Below are 21,133 nucleotides of genomic sequence, written 5' to 3' on the forward strand. Positions count from 1 at the left end.
AATTTTTAAAGAAGTAATAATAGGTATAGGTATGACTTAGAAAAGGATTAGAAGGCAGGATTATAGAAAAATTGTGCAGAGGGAGAGGGCAGTGGTGCGCCTGTTTTAATGTACATAATACTAAATGCAAGAACCCTGCATTAAGCCCCCTGCTCACCACCTGCAAGGAGGATGCCAGCAACAGTGGATTTGTAATGCTAGCACTGAGCTCCAGCAATAAGCCTAGAGGCAAAAAAAAAAAAAAAAATTAAAACATAAAAAAGTGGATAAAGCACAGGACTCTCAAGCAGGAGGTCCAGAGTTCAGTCTGGCAGCACATGTACCAGAGTGATATCTGGTTCTTTCTCTCCCCTCCTATATTTCTCATAAAGTTGTAAAAAATAAAATCAACTCATATATGTGACCTTGTGCTAATTACTGCAGTTTCCAATGAAGGGGATGGGAACGTAGAACTCTGGTAATAGGAACAGGGTGGAATTATACCCATATTATCTTATAAATCAGTATTAAATCACTTCTTCTAGGGTTTGCCCAATTAAATCACTAATAAAATGTATTATTGAGGGGCAAGACAAGAAGCAAGAAAACTAGTTAGAAATCTGTTACTATGATTTAGGAGAAATGTGTGATGGCTTGGACCAAAGCGTTCACTGTGGCAATGAAGTGAATGACCTGATTTGGGTACATATTACAGATTCAACAGGGTTTGCAAGTGAATTGGATACAGATGATTGCTAAAATCCTAAGAATCAAAATGATTCCCAGAGGCTGGGGAGCTAGAATGTTGGCTATGCAAAAAGACTTCAGTGTATAAAGTTCTGAGCTCCAGTTTCAGTACCCAGCACCACCATAAGCCACAGCTGAGCATAGCTCCTGGGTTTTCAGGTGGTACCATTTATTGTTAAATGGGGAATGCTGATGGGGGGGTGTAGTGAATGATCCGTCTCACTCCCCAACCACCTGGTTTCACTGGGACTTTATCTGTGACTGCAAAATTCCACTGCTGCTGCTGACTTCTTCTTTTTCTTTTTTTAAAGACAGAAGGTGAGTGAAAGAGGAAATACCACAAAACTACTCCACTATTCGTGAAACTTCCCCATAGGAGTTCCCACGTGGTGGATGGTGCTGGAGCCCAAAGCCTGCATGGGTACACTCTGGTCCCCCAGGTCCTGTTATTTCTACTCAATCGAGCTAACAAGTAGAGAAATAGAATTCTGGCATTTGCAAGTATGACTTTGAGACTTAATCACTGTAGCTGTGAAATCAACTCCAACTCCATACACTCAGGAGCTAATGACTAGGAACTAGAAAGTTGTTGAGGAAAAAAAAAAAAAAAAAAAAACCCTACCCGTCCAGGGGTAGGCTATCCAGAAACATGTCAAACTCTTCTGCCTCCAAAACCTTTTGAGTGTGCCTAATTGGCAGCGCCATTCTGCACACAGAACCTCGGTGCACGGGAATGTGGGTAATGTAGTTTTTAAAGCTCTAACTCTGCAAACCGGAAGGCACAGCATAAGGGCAGAGGTTGAAATGAACTCTCAACATAAGTCTACTCTGCACAACAGAAAGTTTTTGTACGGGTCAGGCGGTAGCGCAGCGGTTTAAGCACACGTGGCGCGAAGCGCAAGGACCGGCGTAAGGATCCCCTTTCTCCCGGCTCCCCACCTGCAGGGGAGTCGCTTCACAGGCGGTGAAGCAGGTCTGCAGGTGTCTGTCTTCTTCTCCTCTCTCGATTTCTTTCTGTCCTATCTAACAAAGAACGACATCAACAACAACAATAACCACAACAAGGGCAACAAGGTGGGAGGATGGCCTCAAAGAGCAGTGGATTCATGGTGCAGGCACCGAGCCTCAGCAATAACCCTGGAAGCAAAGAAAAAAAGAAAAGTTTTTGTACTTCACTACCACCATCATTCCCATGGCATGGTACCTCCAGTCAATAAAAAGCTCAAACAAGCAATGCTCTCAGAACCTGGCAAAATTATTAGCTGGGAGCTGGGGGGGGGGGGGAGTGACTGGAAATCAGAGTGGAGTCCAAAGGAAAACAGATGTCTCATTATCAAACAACAATAATTCCAAGGAGAAACGGGAATTGGTCTCAGCAAGTAGGGACTGATGCTGTGAGTCCAGAGGTCCTGAGAAGACCCTTCCGCCTTTACCTCTCTCAGCATCTGACCCTTCTAAGGAGGCCACCTACAGTACTGAGATATTCTATCCATTCGGGAAGATTAAAGCCTTGCCATCTGCATGTTTTTCTCTTTCCATGAATGACAAAGGGACGGAAATGGCACTATTCCAGTTGCTAGTGAGACACAGGACCGGAGAGCAATGGCCTCTGGTCATCAGAGAAGAAAGCGAGACAGGCACAAACATAAACCCAGCCGCGGTTGACAACATTGTGTTGGAAAGTAAGAAATAATGCAGGTGTCCGAATCGGGGTACCCGCGGGTGGACGCGGCAGAACACCTTTCGAGCCCGGGTGCGACTAGAGCAGTTGTTTGGCTTTCGGGAAGTGGGCCAAGCCCAAGAGGCCAGCCGAGAGGACGCTCGCGAGGAGGGCTCGGCCAGGTGCAGGGTTCCGGCGGGGACAGGTCCAGGCTCCCACCAGGAGCCCTGACCGCGTAGCCCTGCAGAAAACAGCGCCAAGTCCCGCCCCAGCGCCCAGACAGCCGAGCAAGCGCGGCCCCTTTAAAAACCATGTAAACAAAGCTTTGTTCCCCGGTTCCCCTCCCCGCGCTCCCAGGGCCTGCCGCTTCCTCCCACCCCTCGCGTCTCTGGGCCGCTGACGTTGCCCGCGCCTTTACGCCATCCCAATGGCGCTGCGCATTCTCCAACCGCAGCCCGGGCCGCCGGGGCCTGCGCAGCCGAGCAGCGCTACGCAACGAGCGTAGCGCGACGAGCCCCCAGCGCGCAGGCGCAGCGGCGACGGCAGCGGCAGCGGCCCAGGCCGAGGTGCGCGCTGGGGGGGAGGGGGGCCGGAGAGGAGCATGAATGGAGCAAAATGGCGGATCATGTGCAGGTGAGAGGAGCCGCGGGGGGAGGGGGCGGCCGCGGGGAGTGGGGAGTGGGAAGCGCACGCGGCCCAAAGGGCGCAGACCGGCTCGGGGCTAGCCAGGCCCGCGCTGCTGGCTTTCGCTCCAGGCTTGGAGCCGCCGCCCGTCCCGGAGCTCTGGGGCCTTTCCCGCCTCCCGGGCCGGGGGCCTTCGCCATCCCCCTCCGCCGGGTCCCACGCCTCGAGCGCGGGGCTGGAGATGTGGGAATCTGCGCCCGGGCGCGCACAGCTCGCGTCGCCTCCCCGCTGCCGTCTTCCCGCTGGAGGGAGGCCTTCTGGGAGTCTTCGGCGTCCCCCAACACCCAGCTGGGGGAGGGAGGGGTCCCCCTGCCCTCTGTCCTGAGGGGGCTCCCCCACTGCACCCGCCAAGCATCAGCAAAATCACAAAACAGCCTCACGCCTATCGCCCTCGCGCTCCAGCCTCTCCCGCCGCCGCCTCTTCACTTCCCAACATCAGGGACCCCCGACGGCCCCCGGGCCCGCGCACCCCACGTCCCGCCGCCCCGCGCCGCCTGCGCGGCTGATGAGCTCCCCGAGCTTCCAAAATGGGTGAACCGGCCTGGGCCGGCTCTCTCCGGGCCCCCTATCCTTGGTGAAGGAGCTGAGCGCCCACACCCCCCTCGGAAACGCGGGGTGGAGGGGGTGTGTCTGAACCGGGAGAAGCGGTGTTGGGTGCACACGGTGCCCGGGGGTCTGGATGGGTCTCGGGAGCTGCCCTGACATGTCGCCTCGAAGACCCGGCACAGGCCCTGAGAAGGGACAGCCCCTGCTGGTCCTAATAGCTGGAGGAGTGCGGGAGTATTTCTTGTAAACTCGACAAAGTTTTCCCTCTCTATGTCCTAAAACTGATATTTTTATGACAATTACTGATGTATATCCATTACCAGAAACCTGATTTTTCTGAGTAGTTGCGCAGGTCTTGTGCTGTGTGAAGTCAAAAGTAGAGAGCCTGAAGTGTCCTCTTCCACTGCTTTACTGTGTTGTGTGATTCTTCAAGGAAAAAAGAATGATCCTGATTTTAATATGATAATATGCCTACGAGGAGCTGCACTGGTGTGAGTTCTACCAGTTTTCCAATTGGGAAAGAAAAGCCTTAGTAAATGTTCAATCCAGGGATCAGTAGAGTAGGTAGCTCTTTTGGAGTATCAGGGACACATGATTTTGACAAATTCTAGCAAAAATTATAGCCACACAACGACAGGATTTGTGTTTTAAAGGCAGTGTCACGGCCTAATTCAGACGTAGCAGTAAAAGTTGACACGTGGTAGTAATAATAATTGTAGCACCTTGAGTTTTGTTGCAACCATTACTATAAATCATGAAGTTTGTGTGATTTAAAAAATATATATTCTTCTTAAGAAAATAAGGCAAAAAACGGTTTCTTTCATCTTAAAGGGACAAATGAAATCGATATGAGCTTTACTTAAGAATGAATGGGCTGAAGGCTTTTGACTTTGGGTCTGGTGCTCTTATCTACTGGGGGTGGGGGGTGGGGAGTGTCCATTCCAGAACATGGCTTGCATAAGCCTTCTGAATAATGCTTTGGATAGCAGGGGAAGTCAGTGTACTTTCTCGTCAATATATATCTGTTCTCTTCTCGCTCCAGTAAAGAGCTATCACATAATGGGATCGCTCTCACATTTTAAACCAAAAAACTTTGTCCTTTCTAACCAGAGGAAAAGCCAGATGCAACAGAGCAAACTTCATAGTTTTTTAGCTCAAATGAGGGGCTACTTTATTTTTAGTAGGTGGCATTTTCCTCCCACCCATCCCCAAATAAAAGTCTACCAAGAATTCACTAGCTTTTCATAACTAAGAAGAATATGCTGATGAGTGTTTTATTATATTCATTACATTTAAGAGCAGCAGTATGCTACTATTAGTGGTCTTTGTATAAAAAGGATTAAGTTGAGAGAATTTTTTTTTCCCTCTTTAGGTGGAAAGGTGCATATTGCTTTATTTTGGGAAGCCACCAAGTTTTTGTACTAGACCCTCAGAGTTTAAAGTATTATAACAGAAAACCTTCCCAAGAAAAAGGCACATTTTTCCTGGTGTAGAGTGAATAAGTGAAAGGATTAAACACATCTTCAGTACTTTTAAGTCTGTTGGAACATAAAGTTTAAACTACAGATTTACAGATTCAAGACAGTAATTATTTGAAAGTTGCATATGAAGTACTAAATAGTTGAGTCATCATGTATCTAGTACTTTTCTGAACCACCAGGGTGAGCAGTTATTTTATTTTGATTTTTATTGACTAATGTCATGATTCTCAGTCTGAAGTCCTGAGCATCCCTTGAGGTGTTTCATGGAAGAAAGTGTCAAAAAAACTTTAATAATGGAAAAGTTTAAATATTTTACTGACTTTTTAGCTCTGTTGTCATAGTCAAACCTCTTTAGAAATCTGGCCTTAAGCAGCTTCTTAGTGTGATAGGGTTTCTTCTATAGTTATCTTATTATTATCATTATTTATTTAGAGGCAGGGGTAGAGAGAGTGAAAGACATCATAGCATTGACACTTCATTCAGTGCAATGAGACCTTGCTCAAATCTGAGTCGCTTTCATGGCAAGTGAGCTATCCAAGTGAGCTATTTCACAACCTCATGATATGTTTCTTATTCTTGGACTTTAGATGAGCTTATCTAAAGCCCATCATGCAGGCAGTGGTTACAGAGAACTGACTATTTAAAAAAAATCAAATTCATTTCTACTTATCTTTAGCTTCTCTTTCTCTTCCTCTGACACACACACACACACACACACACACACACACACACACACACTTTATCTGAAGATAATGAGGACTCATTGTTTGCTAACTGTTTGAAGAAATGAAGACAACACTTAGTGTACAATGGTAATAAAAAATAAGGATCAGAAGATGTTAGTTTTAATAGTGCTAAATAATGTTACTAAGTGTGATATTTAATGTATGTATAAATTACAGGATAATTCTGGGGTTTCACTATGTTATGTTGTTATCCTGGACCTTATGTAGGTCTTAAAAGTATTGTTTACTGGGTTCTGATGTCTGTGTAAAAACAGAAAACATTTTCAAATAGTCCGTATATTCTGTTTTGAATTTGAGGTGCAATTAAATATTGACCACTCGTGTAACTAGGGGATCATGAAGAATTATAACTACTAGCAAGTTAAAGTTTAACAGAGTGCAAAAGTTTAGCTCGGCTATAGCAAAATTAATAGTTGTCTTTCCAGCTTTAAAAAAAATGTAAGGAAATGCAAGGGCCTATGGATGATAAGAGTTCTGTACAACTTTTGGGAATTTCAGATGGAGAAAAAAATGGTAGCTTGTATAAATTTTGTTATTAAAAATGAACTTTTTGTTCATTTACACTAGTACTAGATAACTTAAAATGTTCAAGGCCTTTGGCTGGGCACTGCAGGGGATTGTAGCTGAGAAAGACTCTAGAACATACTGCTAAAGTGTCAAATTCTGATGCTCTGGGCAGACTTCAGAAGTACACATAAATAGAAGAGTAGGAACACTGATTTCAAAACATGCTACATTTGTGTTAGATGATGTTGAATAGCTACATTCACTACTGCCCTGTCACTTGACTTTAAATCATTTATATAGTTCACATGAGTGAGAGAGAACAGCATACTGTTCCAGCATATGCAGCTCTGGGGGTTAGATCCCTGGCTTTGCACATCAAGTCCTACTATACTCTACCTCCTGAGCCACTTCTGCAGCCACTGATTTTCAAATATATTTGTCAAGTTGGATAAGGCCTTGTTTATGAGAGTATGGATTTCAATAGTGAGAAAAGCAGTAGAGACAAGTAGTTCTTCAGCTTCTGGGGTGTGTGTCAGTGTCAGAATGTGAAGCTATTATGTGTTCTCCAGATCACACACACACACTACCCTCAATTTTAGGCCACTCATGAACGTTAGAGCTAGAGCTTAAAGATATATTTCTTTTTAGATGAAAATACCACATTTCATTGAGAAATTGATTTATGTGTTTCTGTTTCGAAAGGAAGACTAAGGGCTGCAATATCTGTTCCTGGAGAGTTACATGCAAACTGAAAATTTTAATACTGAGTTTCTGAGAATGATTAGTAGAAACTGTTAACCGTCTACTAATGCCTTGCCCTTAGTGTCACACAAACACAGAGAAGGAAGGCTAAGATGTGATGTCCTACTTTCTGAGACTCTACATTTTAATTGCAGAGATAATAACAGGCCTCCATTATTGAGTTATGAATTTGTAATGAGACTATAGTTTTGTCAGCATGTCCTTAAATGAGGGAATCTATAATTCACATTACCTTCTTTCCCATTCTAGTAAGTCTGAATTTACTTCTTACATATATAGTGACTCACTGTAGCAGGGCATTCTTAGTGGGGTGAGATTGGTATCCAGGGGAATATTGTCCAAAACTGTCATAATTATATTTGTTATTTACATCTGTAGCTTTTTACCTCTTCATACATGTTTGTGTTCATTCTCTCTCCCTCCCTCTCCTTTACTATCATGAATTTAAAGGATGTGTTTTAGAGGAATTGGAAGCTACTAGCATTTATTGGACATTTAAACACTACCTCCTTTGATCTCACTTAGCATTTACAGCAACTGTACAAGGTAGACTATCAGTAATAGGGGATTTTCATTGAAATAGGCTGATGGAAGGATCCAGTATCTCTGGAAGACTAAGAAAGTGTTGGAATATTTAGATGATGATAATGGTGGTCATTATTGTAAAACTTGACTAGTCTGGGACCTTGGTTGGGGGCAGAGGAAAGAGAGGATCAGTGTTTAGAGAGCATCTTTCATGTCTCAGGCAAGCTATGGCCAGCCACTTAGTGTGGGTGATCTGTAAAGTTTATACTACAGATGTTCAGGCTGGGCTTTTGAATTGTCATCCTTAGCAATATCTTCCTTGTAAGCCACTGTGTTCACAATTTATATGTGCATCATCATAAGTTTCCCTAAAATATTTCTGCTCAGACTGACATTTCCATTCCACCCATATTAAATATGCCTACATCCCAATATCTTAAACTTAAAAGAGCTTTTGTTTTAGGATCTAACAATCAGTAACACTTCTTGCAAAATGAGCTTTATTATGCCCCCTGAATAATAAGGGTCTTTTATTTGCATAATAACCAATGAGAGACATGTTTTTATGTGACAATAACTTGGCATTGTTAGGTTTTGATGTTGGAAAAGTGATTGTCACTCTAAAGTCCCTAGGTTTAACTTTTTTTAGAGAATGAATAGATTGGGGGGAGGGGTTAGATGGCATAATGGTTATGCAAAGAGACTCATGCCTGAGGCTCCAAAGTCCCAGGTTCAGTCCCCCAGCCACCTTAAACTAGAGCTGAGCATAGCTCTGGTTGGAAAAAAAAAGAGAGAGAGAGAGAGAGAAAGAATGAATAGATGAAAACAATAAAAATGCTTTTCTAGGGTGCGGGAGATAGCATAATGGTTATGCAAACAGACTAAGGCTCTGAAGTCTCATGTTCAGTCCACAAACCTACATTAACCAGAGCTGAGCTATGCTCTGGTGTCCCTCTTCCTCCAACACCCCTCCCCTCACTTTTTCTATTTCTCATTGAAACAAAACATAAATAATTAATTATTTTCTCAAAATTCTTCTGAAAATAGATTCATAAAGTGCCCCTGACCTATATTCGGAAGTTAGAAACTTTTTAACTGGTGACCTTTTAGTTTTTAAGTTGAGTCAGGCACAAATGTTGATCTCATTTGTACTTTGTGTGAGAAAATTATGTTATTTGAAGTGTGCAGTCTCAAAAAGATTGAAAATTAGGATAGTCATTTGTCCTAAAATTTGCTTAAAAGAAGTATTTTCATGAGTGGCTAAGTTATATATACACACAATGGAATACTACTCAGCTTTTTTAAATGGTGATTTCACCTTCACCTCACCTTGGATGGAACTTGAAGGAATCATGTTAAGTGTGATAAACTAGAAAGAAAAGGATGAATATGGGATGATTTCACTCATAGACGGAAGTTGAAAAATAAGAACAGAAGAAAAAGGCTCAAAAGCAGAACTTGAACTGGAGGTATAATGCACCAAAGTAAAAGACTCTGGGGTAGTAGGGAGAGTTCAAGTCATGGAACATGATGGCAGAAGAGGACCCAGTGGGAGTTAAATTGTTATGTGGAAAACTGAAATGTTTACTGTTGACTGTAAACCTTTAATCCCCCAATAAGGAAATTGGGGGGGGGGGGTTGTTTTAGGCTAGGAAAGGGAAAAGTTTTTCAAAGATTTTTTTTTTTATAACTAGTATTTCCTGGGATTCGAAGTGTTTCATTAATTGTCAAAACTTTGCATTCTAGGGCAGGGGAGATAACATAATGGTTATGCAAACAGGCTCCCAGGTTCAATCCCCCATACTACCATAAACCAGAGCTGAGCTTGCTCTGGTTAAAAAAAAAAAAAAGACATTTGCATTCTAGTCTCAGTGTATAAACTGGTTTCAGTGTCATATTTCTCTCTTCCAAAGGACATTGTTTAAAGTCAAGGATGATACCTAATTTGGCTCTTGGAATCTATATTACAGATAGCCTATTCTGTATTTCATATTTACTTTACTCAGGTGTGGTGGGGGGCTCGTTTCTGCCCTAAGTGTATTGACAAAAATTATTTAAAAGTGTTATTTTTAATTAAAAGTTATTTAATTACTTATTTTTTTGTTTTTGTAATGAGAGAGCATTACTTTGGAACATGCTATGCCAGGTGTCAAATCTGGGACCTTATGCTTGAGAGTCCAACTTTACACACTGCACCACCTCTTGGGCCTAGTAGCTGACTTTTTAAAGATTAATTTGTTCCTTAATGCAGGGGTATGGGGGTAGAGAGAGGATGCAGTGTTGGAGACTAAACTGGCAACCTCATGCTTGCAAGTCTGGCACTGTACTTTGCCACTTCCCAGGCAACAGTAGATAATTTTTAGTTGTCATTAACCAGTCTGAGGTATACCCAAGAATTTTAAAAGAATAACTAAAACTTGTTGGAAAATGGGTTCTTATTTTTTGTTACTCTTTTTTTTTTAATATTTATTTTATTTATTCCCTTTTCTTGCCCTTGTTTTATTGTTGTAGTTATTGATGTCATCTTTGTTGGATAGGACAGAGAGAAATGGAGGGAGGGGGAGAGAAAGACAGACACCTGTAGACCTGCTTCACTGCCTGTGAAGCGACTCCCCTGCAGGTGGGGAGCCGGGATCCTTTTGCCGGTCCTTCCGCTTGGCGCCACCTGCTCTTAACCCGCTGCTCTACTGCCCTGACTCCCTGTTTTTTGTGACTCTTAATATTTTGAATTTATAATAATCTCCCAGAACTGAACAAGTTTCCAAAGGCCTATAACAAATCATTTTTAAACAAGTTGAACCTGAGCAACGGGGTTTGTTTAAAAAACATTATCTCAGAGATTGTAAATGAAAACTTGTAGTGTGAAGGATTATTTGCTAATTCTGGAAATTCTGCATTTTAGTCTAACTTAAAGGCACATTCCAGCAGGAAGATCAAAGGGAAAAGATCTCCATACACAGAATTACTAAAGCCCTGTCCATTCAAAGCAGTTTTTGGGTTGCTATCCATGTGCCCTAGAAGTCCCAGAGATATATCAGCCATGATACTGTGAGAAGTCAAACTATTGGTAGCTACTTGTTTGTCCTTCCTTATCTTGCCTCTTCAAATCTAAGCAGCTATATAATGAGTTTGTCAATTCATAGAGATTGCTACTTGGTAGGTCTGATGCCAGTGGAATCAAGTCCCTTTAAAATCATTTTTATGTGCAAACCATGTCAATTTAAAAAGTGTATGACTGGGCTGGGGTTATGAAAAAAGGAGGGAAAACCTAATGTTTGAGGCACCAAAGTCCCCAAAGTAAGTCTTTAGTATTAACACAAGCCAGAGATGAGCAGTGCTACAGTTTAAATAAAGAAAACACACACGCATGCGCGCGCGAGTCAAGCAGTAGCGCAGCGGGTTAAACACAGGTGATGCAAAGCACAAGGACTGGCATAAGGATCCTGGTTCGAGCCCCCAACTCACTACACAAGCGGCGGTGAAGCAGGTCTGCAGGTGTCTTTCTCTCCCCCTCTGTCTTCCCCTCTTCTTTCATTTCTCTCTGTCCTATCCAACAACGACGACATCAGTAACAACAAGGGCAACAAAAGAGAATAAATAAATATTTTTTAAAAAAGAAAGAAAACACATATTTACACATACCTGTTTCTCCCTTGGCTCCTGGCAACCTCAGTCTGTTTTGTTACTGTAAATTAAATTGGGTTTTCCCATGTTTTATATAATGGACTTCTATGTCTTTCACACAGCACAGTGAATTTGAGAGTCATTCCTGTTTATTACATGTTATCGTTGATAATTCCTTACTTTTTATTGCTGAGTAGTATTCTATTGTATGAATGTGTGGCATTCTAGCTATCCATTCACCACTTGAAAGGTATTTGAATGGCTTCTAGTTCTTTGTGTCACTGCAGGGATTGCCTGTTTGAGAGAGAGAGAGGGAGGGAGGGAGAGAGAGAGAGAGAGAGAGAGAGAGAGAGATCACTGAATCTTCCTCCAGTGTGGTTGGGACATTATTCAGGTGTGTTTTCGCTGGCCCTGCTTCCAATTTTTAGTCATTGAGTTATACATATTACAGAAATTGAGAGGGAAGGGGGAGAGGTTGAGACAACCTATAACACTGCTTCACCACTCTAAAAGCTTTCCACCTGCAGTTGGGGATGGGGGCTCTTAACCAGGGTCCTTGTGTATTTTAACATGTGCGCTCAACCAGCCCCCCCCTTTTAATAGAGACACAGAGAAAGACACATGGAGACCTCAGAGCCTCAGGCATTATGCTATCTCCCCAGTCCTCACATACAAATCTTTTTAAAATTTTTTTTATTTATAAAAAGGAAACATTGACAAAACCATGGGATAAGAAGAGTACAGCTTCGCACAATTCCCACCACCAGACCTCTGTATACCATCCCCTCCACTGATAGCTTTCCTATTCTTTAACCCTCTGGGAGTATGGACCCAGGATCATTGTGGGATGCAGAAGGTTGAAGGTCTGGCTTCTGGAATTGCTTCCCCGCTAAACATGGGTGTTGACAGGTCGATCCATACTCCCAGCCTATCTCTCTCTTTCCCTAGTGGGGAAGAGCTCCAGGATACATTGGTGGTGTTGTCTGTCCAGGGAAGTCTGGTTGGCATCCTGTTAGCATCTGGAACCTGGTGGCTGAAAAGAGAGTTAACATACAAAGCCAAACAAATTGTTGACCAATCATGGACCTAAAGGCTGGAATAGTGCAGATAAAGTGTTAGGGGCTCCTCCATTTTGTAGATAGCTAGTAGGCATATTTTAGTTGTATTTCAAAGGGCCTGTAGCTATACTAGTGTTTGGTTTTTTTTGTTTTCTTTTTTTGACTGAGCCTGAAATCTGATATGCAGGTGAATCCTAATTATTGTCTGGGGAGATGATGTCATGGCTAGAAAAAGGACCAGAAAGCTGCATCAGGGAAGAGAGTAGCTCCCTAGTATGGGAAAGGGGTATAAATATTGTTGACTGTAAACCCCATCGATTTGATGTGATCTGGGGCCCATAATTAGTTTGGGAGCCTGTGTGGCCTCGCATCCCTCTAGATCTGAGCTCACATTCTGTGGTCATGAGTAGGAACATGCTGCCCCAGTATCTGCCCATCTTCCTCAAGTGTAGCATAGAGTATGTTGTCCATCCTCCCTGGTGGATGGAACATTCTCTACCATTTTTGATCCAAGTTGAGGGCAAGGTCCTATGGGGGCCCACAAAGGGGTCTGATTTGTTGTTCCTGATAGAAATGACAATGGAGAGAGGGATTTATTCGAGGTCTAGGTCCATCAAGTCTGTTTGGGAATCTCAGGACCCCCCAACTACGGCCCCAGCTGGTGGAATGGCCTGATAGTGACTAGAGTCATAAAAGTATGCCAGTCTATTGCCCTTATTCAGCCTTTGCAGTCCTTGCTTTGCTAAGGTATACAAATCTTTTTGTAGGCATAAATTCTCATTTGTCTTGAGTTAAATACCTTGTATAACATGTCTGTGTCCTGTGGTATGCTTAACTTTTTAAAGAAACTGTTGATATTTCAGAGTGAATGAGCTGATTTTCTTTGTCACCAGCCCTGTGTTGAGCTCCAAATGCTCCTTGACCACCATGTAGTATTGCTATTCTGGTGGGATCTTACTGTAGTTTCAGTTTGCATCTTCTTGCTAACCATTTGCAAATTTCAGAGATTTGCAAAACCATTCTGGTGGTTTGACTCCACTGTCTGGTATTGTATGGCCTAAGAACTCAGCAGTTTTAACTTTTAAATGGCAGGGGAAAAAAGGAAAAAAAAACTAGGGGCCAGAGACAGCTCATCCAGCAGAGGGCACACTTTACCACTTATGAGGACCAGGTTCAAGCCCTCACCTAACACCAACCACATGAAAGCATCAAACACAGCACCAGGGGAAAGTTTCATGAACAGTGAACTGGTGCTGTGGTGTCTCTCCTCTCCCCTCTCTCTTTCTACCTGAAATTAAAAGGTGAAAAAAGTTGACTGGGAGCAGTAGAATTGTGCATATACAAGACCTGGGAACAAAAGTAAAATTGAAAAAGAATGATATCCGTGACATGTGAAATTCTGATTTAAGTCTTCATAAATACCAGTTTATTAGTACAGCCACAGGAGTTCTTTTATAAATATCCATGGCTACTTTTGTGCTACAGTGGCCATATTGATAGTTGTAACAGAGACCTTTTAGCCTAATGGCCTACAAAGTCTAAATATTTCCTATCTGGTCCTTTGGGAAAGAGTTTGCAGATCTGGTGATTTGTCCATTTAGATCTATTGAGTGGCTTTTATATAGGGGAGGGTCTAGGCCATTATGGTTCTAACCTAAACCCAGTTTAACAAGAACCAGATCAGACTTGATATAATTTTGTTGACTGTGGCATTCAGGGATGACTGCTGCACTGTCCAAAATGTAACCACTTACACATGTGTGTTGCTATTTAAATTTAGATTCTGTTAAATTGAGAACTAAGTTCTTTGGTTGCACTGACCACATCTCAAGTGCTAGGTAGCCACAGGTGGGTAGTGTCTGCCGTATATTGCAGATATATTTCCATTGCCACAGAAACTTTTTTTTTTTTTTTTGGTCTCCAGGGTTATCACTGGGGCTCGGTGCCTGCACTACCAATCCACTGCTCCTGGAGGCTATTTTTTCCCCTTTTGTTGCCCTTGTTTATCGTTGTTGTTGTCATTGCTATCATTGTTGTTGTCATTGCTGTCATTGTTGCATAGGACAGAGAGAAATCAAGAGAGGAGGGGAAGACAGACAAGGGGAGAGAAAGATAGGCACCTGCAGACCTGCTTCACTGCTTGTGAAGCAACCTCCCTGCAGATGGAGAGCCAGAGGTTCGAACCGGGATCCTTAAGCTAGTCCATGCGCTTTGTGCCATGTGCACTTAACCCACTGTGCTACCACCTGGCCCCCGCCACAGAAACTTCTACTAGACAGTGCTACTCTGAGAAAAAGTATTCACACCAAAGGAGTGGAAGCCTAAGTGGAACATAAACTGTAGAATTGCTTTCCTGGGTACCTGTAAAAATAAGTTGAATCCTTATTCTCTCTGAGTATGAATATACTCAGGTATTTGCTAAGACTTATTGGTGCTCATGCTTAGAGCCTGTTATAGGTTATGTTCTCTTAGCTTAGTGACTGAGAGGAAGCAGTTAACTCCTAAGAGAAATTCAGAATTTTGCTGATAGGAAGTAGTGTTTAAAGGACTTAAAATAACCTAATGCATTCTTCCCTAAGGCACTTTGCAAAAACAAGCCTTAAATTCCCATGTACTTGTAATAATTTTATAGCTAAGACTGAGGATGGTATTAAACTATGAAATCACTTTTTCAAGGTGCTAAGTCTTGATATACTGGCAATCCTGATCCCCTTCAGCTACTCGTTTTCAAATATTGCTTATCTTTGACTTGTTTGATTTTACTTTTTATTTTATTTGTTTAAGTTTGATATGACACAAATTGAGAGGGGAGAGGGAGCTAGGGAGAGAGAAAGAGACACCTGAAGCCCTGCTTCATAGTCATGAAGCTTCTTCTTTGCAGGTGGGGATGGGGACTTGAACCTGGGTCCTTGCATATGGTTACATGTGCACTCAACTGTGCCACCACCCAGTCTGATCTTTGACTTTTTTTTTAAATAATAATCTAGAAATGTTTTAGTTAAAAATGGTTAAGGTGATCTGTTTTAAGATTGAATCTAAATAGGCTTTCCTTCATGTCACTGGAAACTTTTGTGTGAGTTTACACTTGGAAATAAACGTAACTGATATGTAGTGAAGTGAGGGGTCACTTTTTGGCTAATATATATATATATATATATATATATATATATATATATATATATATGTGTGTGATTACTATACCTGGTGAGTTTTTTTTTTCCAACTTTTTTTTTATTTATTTAAAAAAGGAAACGCTGACAAGACCATAGGATAAGAGTGGTACAACTCCACACTATTCCTACCACCAGAACTCCCTATCCCATTCTCTCCCGATAGCTTTCCTATTCTTTATCCTTCTGGGAGTATGGGCCCAAGGTTATTGTGGGTTGCAGAAGGTGGAGAGTTGTTTTTTAATATAAATAGAGACATTTGTAAGCTTTTGATGACTGATTTGTCATGGCATTATGGTCCATGCTGAAATAGGTGTTTTATTGAAATAGGAATCTAAATGCATCAAGAAAGTGACATTAGGAGTATGCTATTGATATCCCTGTATGTAGATATAAGGAAATGAGTATTTTAGACACTCCCAGAAAGGTAAAAATAATAATTATAATGATTTATTTACATATTTATTTTAATGAGAAACAGACCAGAACGCTACTCAGTTTTGACTTATGTTGGTGCTAGAAATTGAACTTGAGATCTACAGGCCTCAGGCATAAAGTCTGATATACTAGTATGACATTATCTCCCTGATCCTTAAGAAGGTACAGTTTCAAACAACTTCTACCATTTCTAATTTTAACCATAGTTCTTGTAATGTCCTTGCATTGACCTGATGTCTCTTACATGAATTTTAAATATGTCACCTATGTGCTTTTTGCCAGAATAGAATTGTTGAAAATAGTATCATCCTCTTGGTGATTTGGTAAGATGGAAATGATAGCTAAATACACATTTATTCCGCTGATAGCTTTTATTATGTTCTGTGATATATTGCTGGAAATGAAATGAACACAGCATGTATGCTCAAGAACCTTCAGAGCAGAAGTGTATACCAGTAAGGGGCACATAGTGATGTGGGCTGTATATATGCAAGCACCATTATGGTGCACAAAGGGCAGTCTTCCCCCGAGGTCTAAGCAAGGCCTCTTAAAGTGGTGAATGTGTAAGCCAGATCTAAAAAGATGTATCATAGGCTGCTAGGAGCATACCGGGCAGAGATAGAGTACCATGAACAGTGTTGTATATGTTCATAGGACACCCCACAGAAGTGAAATCAATTACACACAGTTGCTACAGAGGAAATAGGAGAAATGAGACTGGAGTGGGCAAAAAGGACAGAACATAAGCCCATTACGATAAGGAATTTGTACTGTATTTGCATTACTGAAGGATTTTACTGAGTGACTTGGGTAGTTACTTCACTGTGGCAAAGGTATAGAAAGCTGATTGGATGAAGGCAAAGTAGGAGATCAAGCAGTAGTTTGTGAGAGAAATTATTGACACCTGAACTAAGGCAATATCGCTGTGAGGATGGAGAGACTGAGGCTGTGGGTGTTTAGGAGGTTAGAGTTGGTAGGATTTGGTTAGCAGTTTAACAGGTAACATGAGATGGCAGGCTTCTACCTTTTTTTGACAACTGAGTGGACAGTGAAAAATTGCATGATGTGAGAGAGATAGATAGCAAGGTCAGTGTTGAATTTTTTTTTTCAGGTGCTTGTATATATTTGAGTGATGATGTCCATACATAACAATCTGTTAACAGCTTTGGTTAGAACAGCATTCTGTTACCAACTCCGGTTAAAATTTTGACAGTGAGAATCCCCATGTCACTCACAAAGATGCCTATTTTGTATATTAGTTTTATAGGAACTGCAAAACTTGAGGGAAAGTAATACTTTATTATGACAGCAGAAGTAAAATGCTTTTAACAGTCAGTGAAATTGTCATGCCTTTTATCCTTTCCCCCTCAAAAGACTTAAGTCATATTCTCAGGAGTCTGAGTAAACCCACCAGCACTGATTGTTCTGACTACCAGAATCTCTTAGATGTTTCTTTATAATTAAGTCAATAGGCTTGGAAGTCCCAGAGTAAGTTCCAGTCAAGAGCTGAGTAGTGCTTTGGCTTTTATCTCTCTATCTCTGTCTTTCTCTCTATGTAAAATAAAATAAAATGGGGCCAGATAGTGGCACACTTGATCCACATTCAAGCACCATCCTCATCTGCAGAGGGGAAACTCCACAAGCAGTGAAACAGTACTGCAGGTGTCTTTCTGCCTACCTCAGACTTCCCTTTCAATTTCTGTCAGATATATATATATATATATTTTTTTTTTTCTTTTCCACCAGGGTTATTGCTGGGGCTTGGTGCCAGTGGTACAAACTCACCACTTGTGGCAATCATATTCCCCCCATTTTATTTGATAGGACAGAGAGAAACTGAAAGGGGAGTATCCCTGCTGCAGATGCACATGGCAAGCAGGGGCTCAAATCCAGGTCCTTAAGTAGGTCCTTGCTTATAATACTATGTGGACTTCACCAGGTGCACCACTGCCTGCTCCCCCCCATAAATAAAGTACTTTTATTAAAAATATATGTGTTCGGTTGTCTGAGCAGTCATGATGCATTTTTGCGTAGGAAAAAAAAAAACCAAAAACTATTCTTGTGACCTTTTCAACACCCTGATATATACATATACATAATTAAGACATTTACAACTAAATCTACTTGGTTTACTCTCTCCCTCCCCCCATCTTATTTTTAAGAAAAATCAAGTTCTCTTTTTTTTCTTCCCAAAGCACTGCTCAGCTCTGGCTTATGGTGTTGCAGGAATTGAACCTGGGACCTTGACACTTCAGACATGAAAGTCTGCACAACCATAATGCTGACTCCCCAGCCCTGGAAGATTTTTCTAAATCTCCTACTTTGTGATTTACCTACTTATCTACTTGTGCCTTCTTACCTTATGGATTTGAAGAATTCATGGACAGCATTTTTTCATACATCATATAGTAGTGTAAATTTGAAAGGCAAATTGATAATGTTCAAAACTGCTAAGGGAAAAATTATTCAGACTTCCAGAGAATCAAAAAAGCAGCCTGTGTGGGGCATGTATGCCAAAAACTTCTGAAGAAACGTTTACTTAGTACTCTGTCAGAGGGTAAATAGGGAGCTCTGAAATCTTTGCTTCTCTGAATTAAAGTTCAGGGTTCCAAGATTAAGTATTTGTGATTGCTTTTATCTTTTGTTCTTTTCCTTTAATGTTCTGTTTTTGGTTTCTTATACTTCTAGTTGAATCTTTAAAGGAGTACATACAGTGTTTGGGAGAGCTAGAAAATTTTCTTTCGAATGTTTAAGCCAATAACTTTCTGTCCTTTATGCTTTTCTTAAATCTTCCGTCACTCTTATCAACAAACTTTTGAACATATAATGATCCATTAGTTAGACATAAGTTAGCAGGCCAGGGGAGATGGCTACCTTAAATATCTAAGAATTTTACATCTCAGCTAGTCTCAGAAACTAGTTTGTTCACTCTTAATGTCTGTGACATATGGATAATAATCAATGAAATATTCAAGGAAAATTGGCTGTCATGTATAGTTAGTATACAGAAAGGAAGTTCTTGGCGGATGGAAAGAGACTGAGACTCCAAAGCCCCAGGTTCAGTCCCCCACATCACCATAAGCCAAAGCTAAATAGTGCTCTGGTTTAAAAAAAAAAACAGAAAAGAAGTTCTTTAAGAAAACCAAAGTTGCATAAGACAAGGAGGTATTAATGGGACTGACGTGTAGTAACTTATTGCCAGAATTATAAACTCTCAAGTTTTAGAAAACAGTGTCTCCCTCCTTTTGCTAGGTTTTATGTTATCACTGTTAACTATTACTGACGGATAGTGTTTTGTAGTTTGAAATCCAGTTTCAGGACTATGTAAATCATTGGTTCCCCAACCACATACACAATTTTTTTGGTTTGTTTCTTTTGTTTTTTTTGTTTTTGCTTCCAGAGTTATCACTGGGGCCCAGAATCCACTGCTCCTGGAGGCCATTTTTACCATTTTGTTGCCCTTGTTGTTTCTGTTGTTATTGCTGTTGTTGGATAAGACAGAAATCAAGAGAGATGGGAAAGACAGAGAGGGAAAGACCTGCTTCACCGCTTGTGAAGTGACCAGCCTGCAAGTGGGGAGCCAGCGACTCAAACCAGGATCTTTACTCCAGACCTTGCACTTCACACCATGTACGCTTAACCCACTGCCTGCTCTTAACTACCCAGCCCGTTTGTTTTTTATTGGGATACTACCTTGATCCATTTTTGAACAGCTGCCTTAAAGATGTATAATGTTATGTTATATTTATGTGTGGGTGTATTATGGTAGCATGAAATGAATTGTTTCATTTATTAATGTGATAATTGCCCATGATAGCCAGTAGAATATGGAGTTTGATTCACATAATTTTTAAATTAGCATCTTAAGACAGTGATGATACAATAAAAATTCATATGCACTGTTTTTCGGAGGATAGCTAATTATTGGGGGGTGATTTTTTTTTTAGAAGTAATGCAAGAATTTTTAATTTTTAGAAATAGCACAATTTAAGAAGTGCAAGCATTTATGCTTAGGGAAGATTTAGACAAAAATAAATTGGATTGGGGAGTCGGGAGGTAGCGCAGCAGGTTAAGAGCACGTGGTGCAAAGCACAAGGACCGGCTTAAGGATCCCAGTTCAGGCTCCTGGCTCCCCACCTGCAGGGGAGTAGCTTCACAAGCGGTGAGACAGGTCTGCAGGTGTCTGTTTTCCTCTCCCCCTCTTTGTCTTCCCCATCTCTCTCAAATTCTCTCTGTCCTACCAACAATGATGACAACAATAATAACTACAACAATAAAACAACAAGGACAACAAAAGGGAATAAATAAATATTAAATTTTTTTAATTAAAAAATAAACAACTGGAAAATGATTATAGATTTTATATTCCATTTCTTTTGAGGTAGACACTGTGCTAAACATGAGCAATAACGGAGGAAAAAATAAGTATAGCCCTTCTATTCACAGTGGCTACTTCCAGAAGTTATAGCAGTAATTTTTTCCCCAAGATTCTGATATGAAGAAAACAGGATAATGGGGCCAGGTGGTGGTGCACCTGATTGAGTGCACATGTTACAGTGCGCAGGGACCCAGGTTCATGCCTCCAGTCCCCGCCTGCAGGGGGGAAAGCTTCACAAGTGGCGAAGCAGAGCTTCAGATGTCTCTTTGTCTCTCTCCCTCTCTAACTCCCCCATCCTTCTCGAGTTCTGGCTGTCTCTATCCTATAAATAAAGATTTAAAAAAATTTTTTTTTTTTTAAGATTTTAAAAAAATTCTTGGTAAATACTACTTTCTTGCATTCTCTGTCTTCCTTTCTGGAATCCATTCTACATGTTGGATCTTCTTATTCTGTCTCCTATATGACTTAAACACACTTGTATTTCATGTCTGTATTTCTTTTTTTTTAATATTTATTTACTTACTTATTCTCTTTTGTTGCCCTTGTTTTATTGTTGTAATTACTATTGTTGTTATTGATGTCATTATTGTTGGATAGGACAGAGAGAAATGGAGAGAGGAGGGGAGAGAAAGATAGACACCTGCAGACCTCCTTCACCCCTTGTGAAGTGACTCCCCTGCAGGTGGGGATCCGGGGCTCGAACCCGGATCCTTACGCCAGTCCTTGCACTTTGCGCCATATGTGCTTAACCCACTGCGCTACCGCCCAACTCCTCATGTCTGTATTTCTTATGGCTTTCAAATTTTCACAGGGTTCTCTTCTCCATCA

The 21,133-nt window shown here is 41.4% G+C and overlaps 1 protein-coding gene across 1 annotated transcript in view; it reads left to right on the forward strand.

The window, feature by feature from the left end:
* Positions 1-2,832: 2,832 nt before the first annotated feature.
* XPO7 (exportin 7) overlaps positions 2,833-21,133 on the forward strand; it is an 89,594-nt gene continuing 71,293 nt past the window's right edge. Inside the window, exon 1 of the mRNA XM_007529144.2 lies at positions 2,833-3,019. Within this exon, the coding sequence (XP_007529206.1) occupies positions 3,002-3,019 (18 nt within the window). The 5' untranslated portion in view covers positions 2,833-3,001. The remainder of the gene's footprint in view (positions 3,020-21,133) is intronic.

This window comes from Erinaceus europaeus, chromosome 19, assembly GCF_950295315.1.
Source record: "Erinaceus europaeus chromosome 19, mEriEur2.1, whole genome shotgun sequence".
Classification (NCBI taxonomy): domain Eukaryota; kingdom Metazoa; phylum Chordata; class Mammalia; order Eulipotyphla; family Erinaceidae; genus Erinaceus; species Erinaceus europaeus.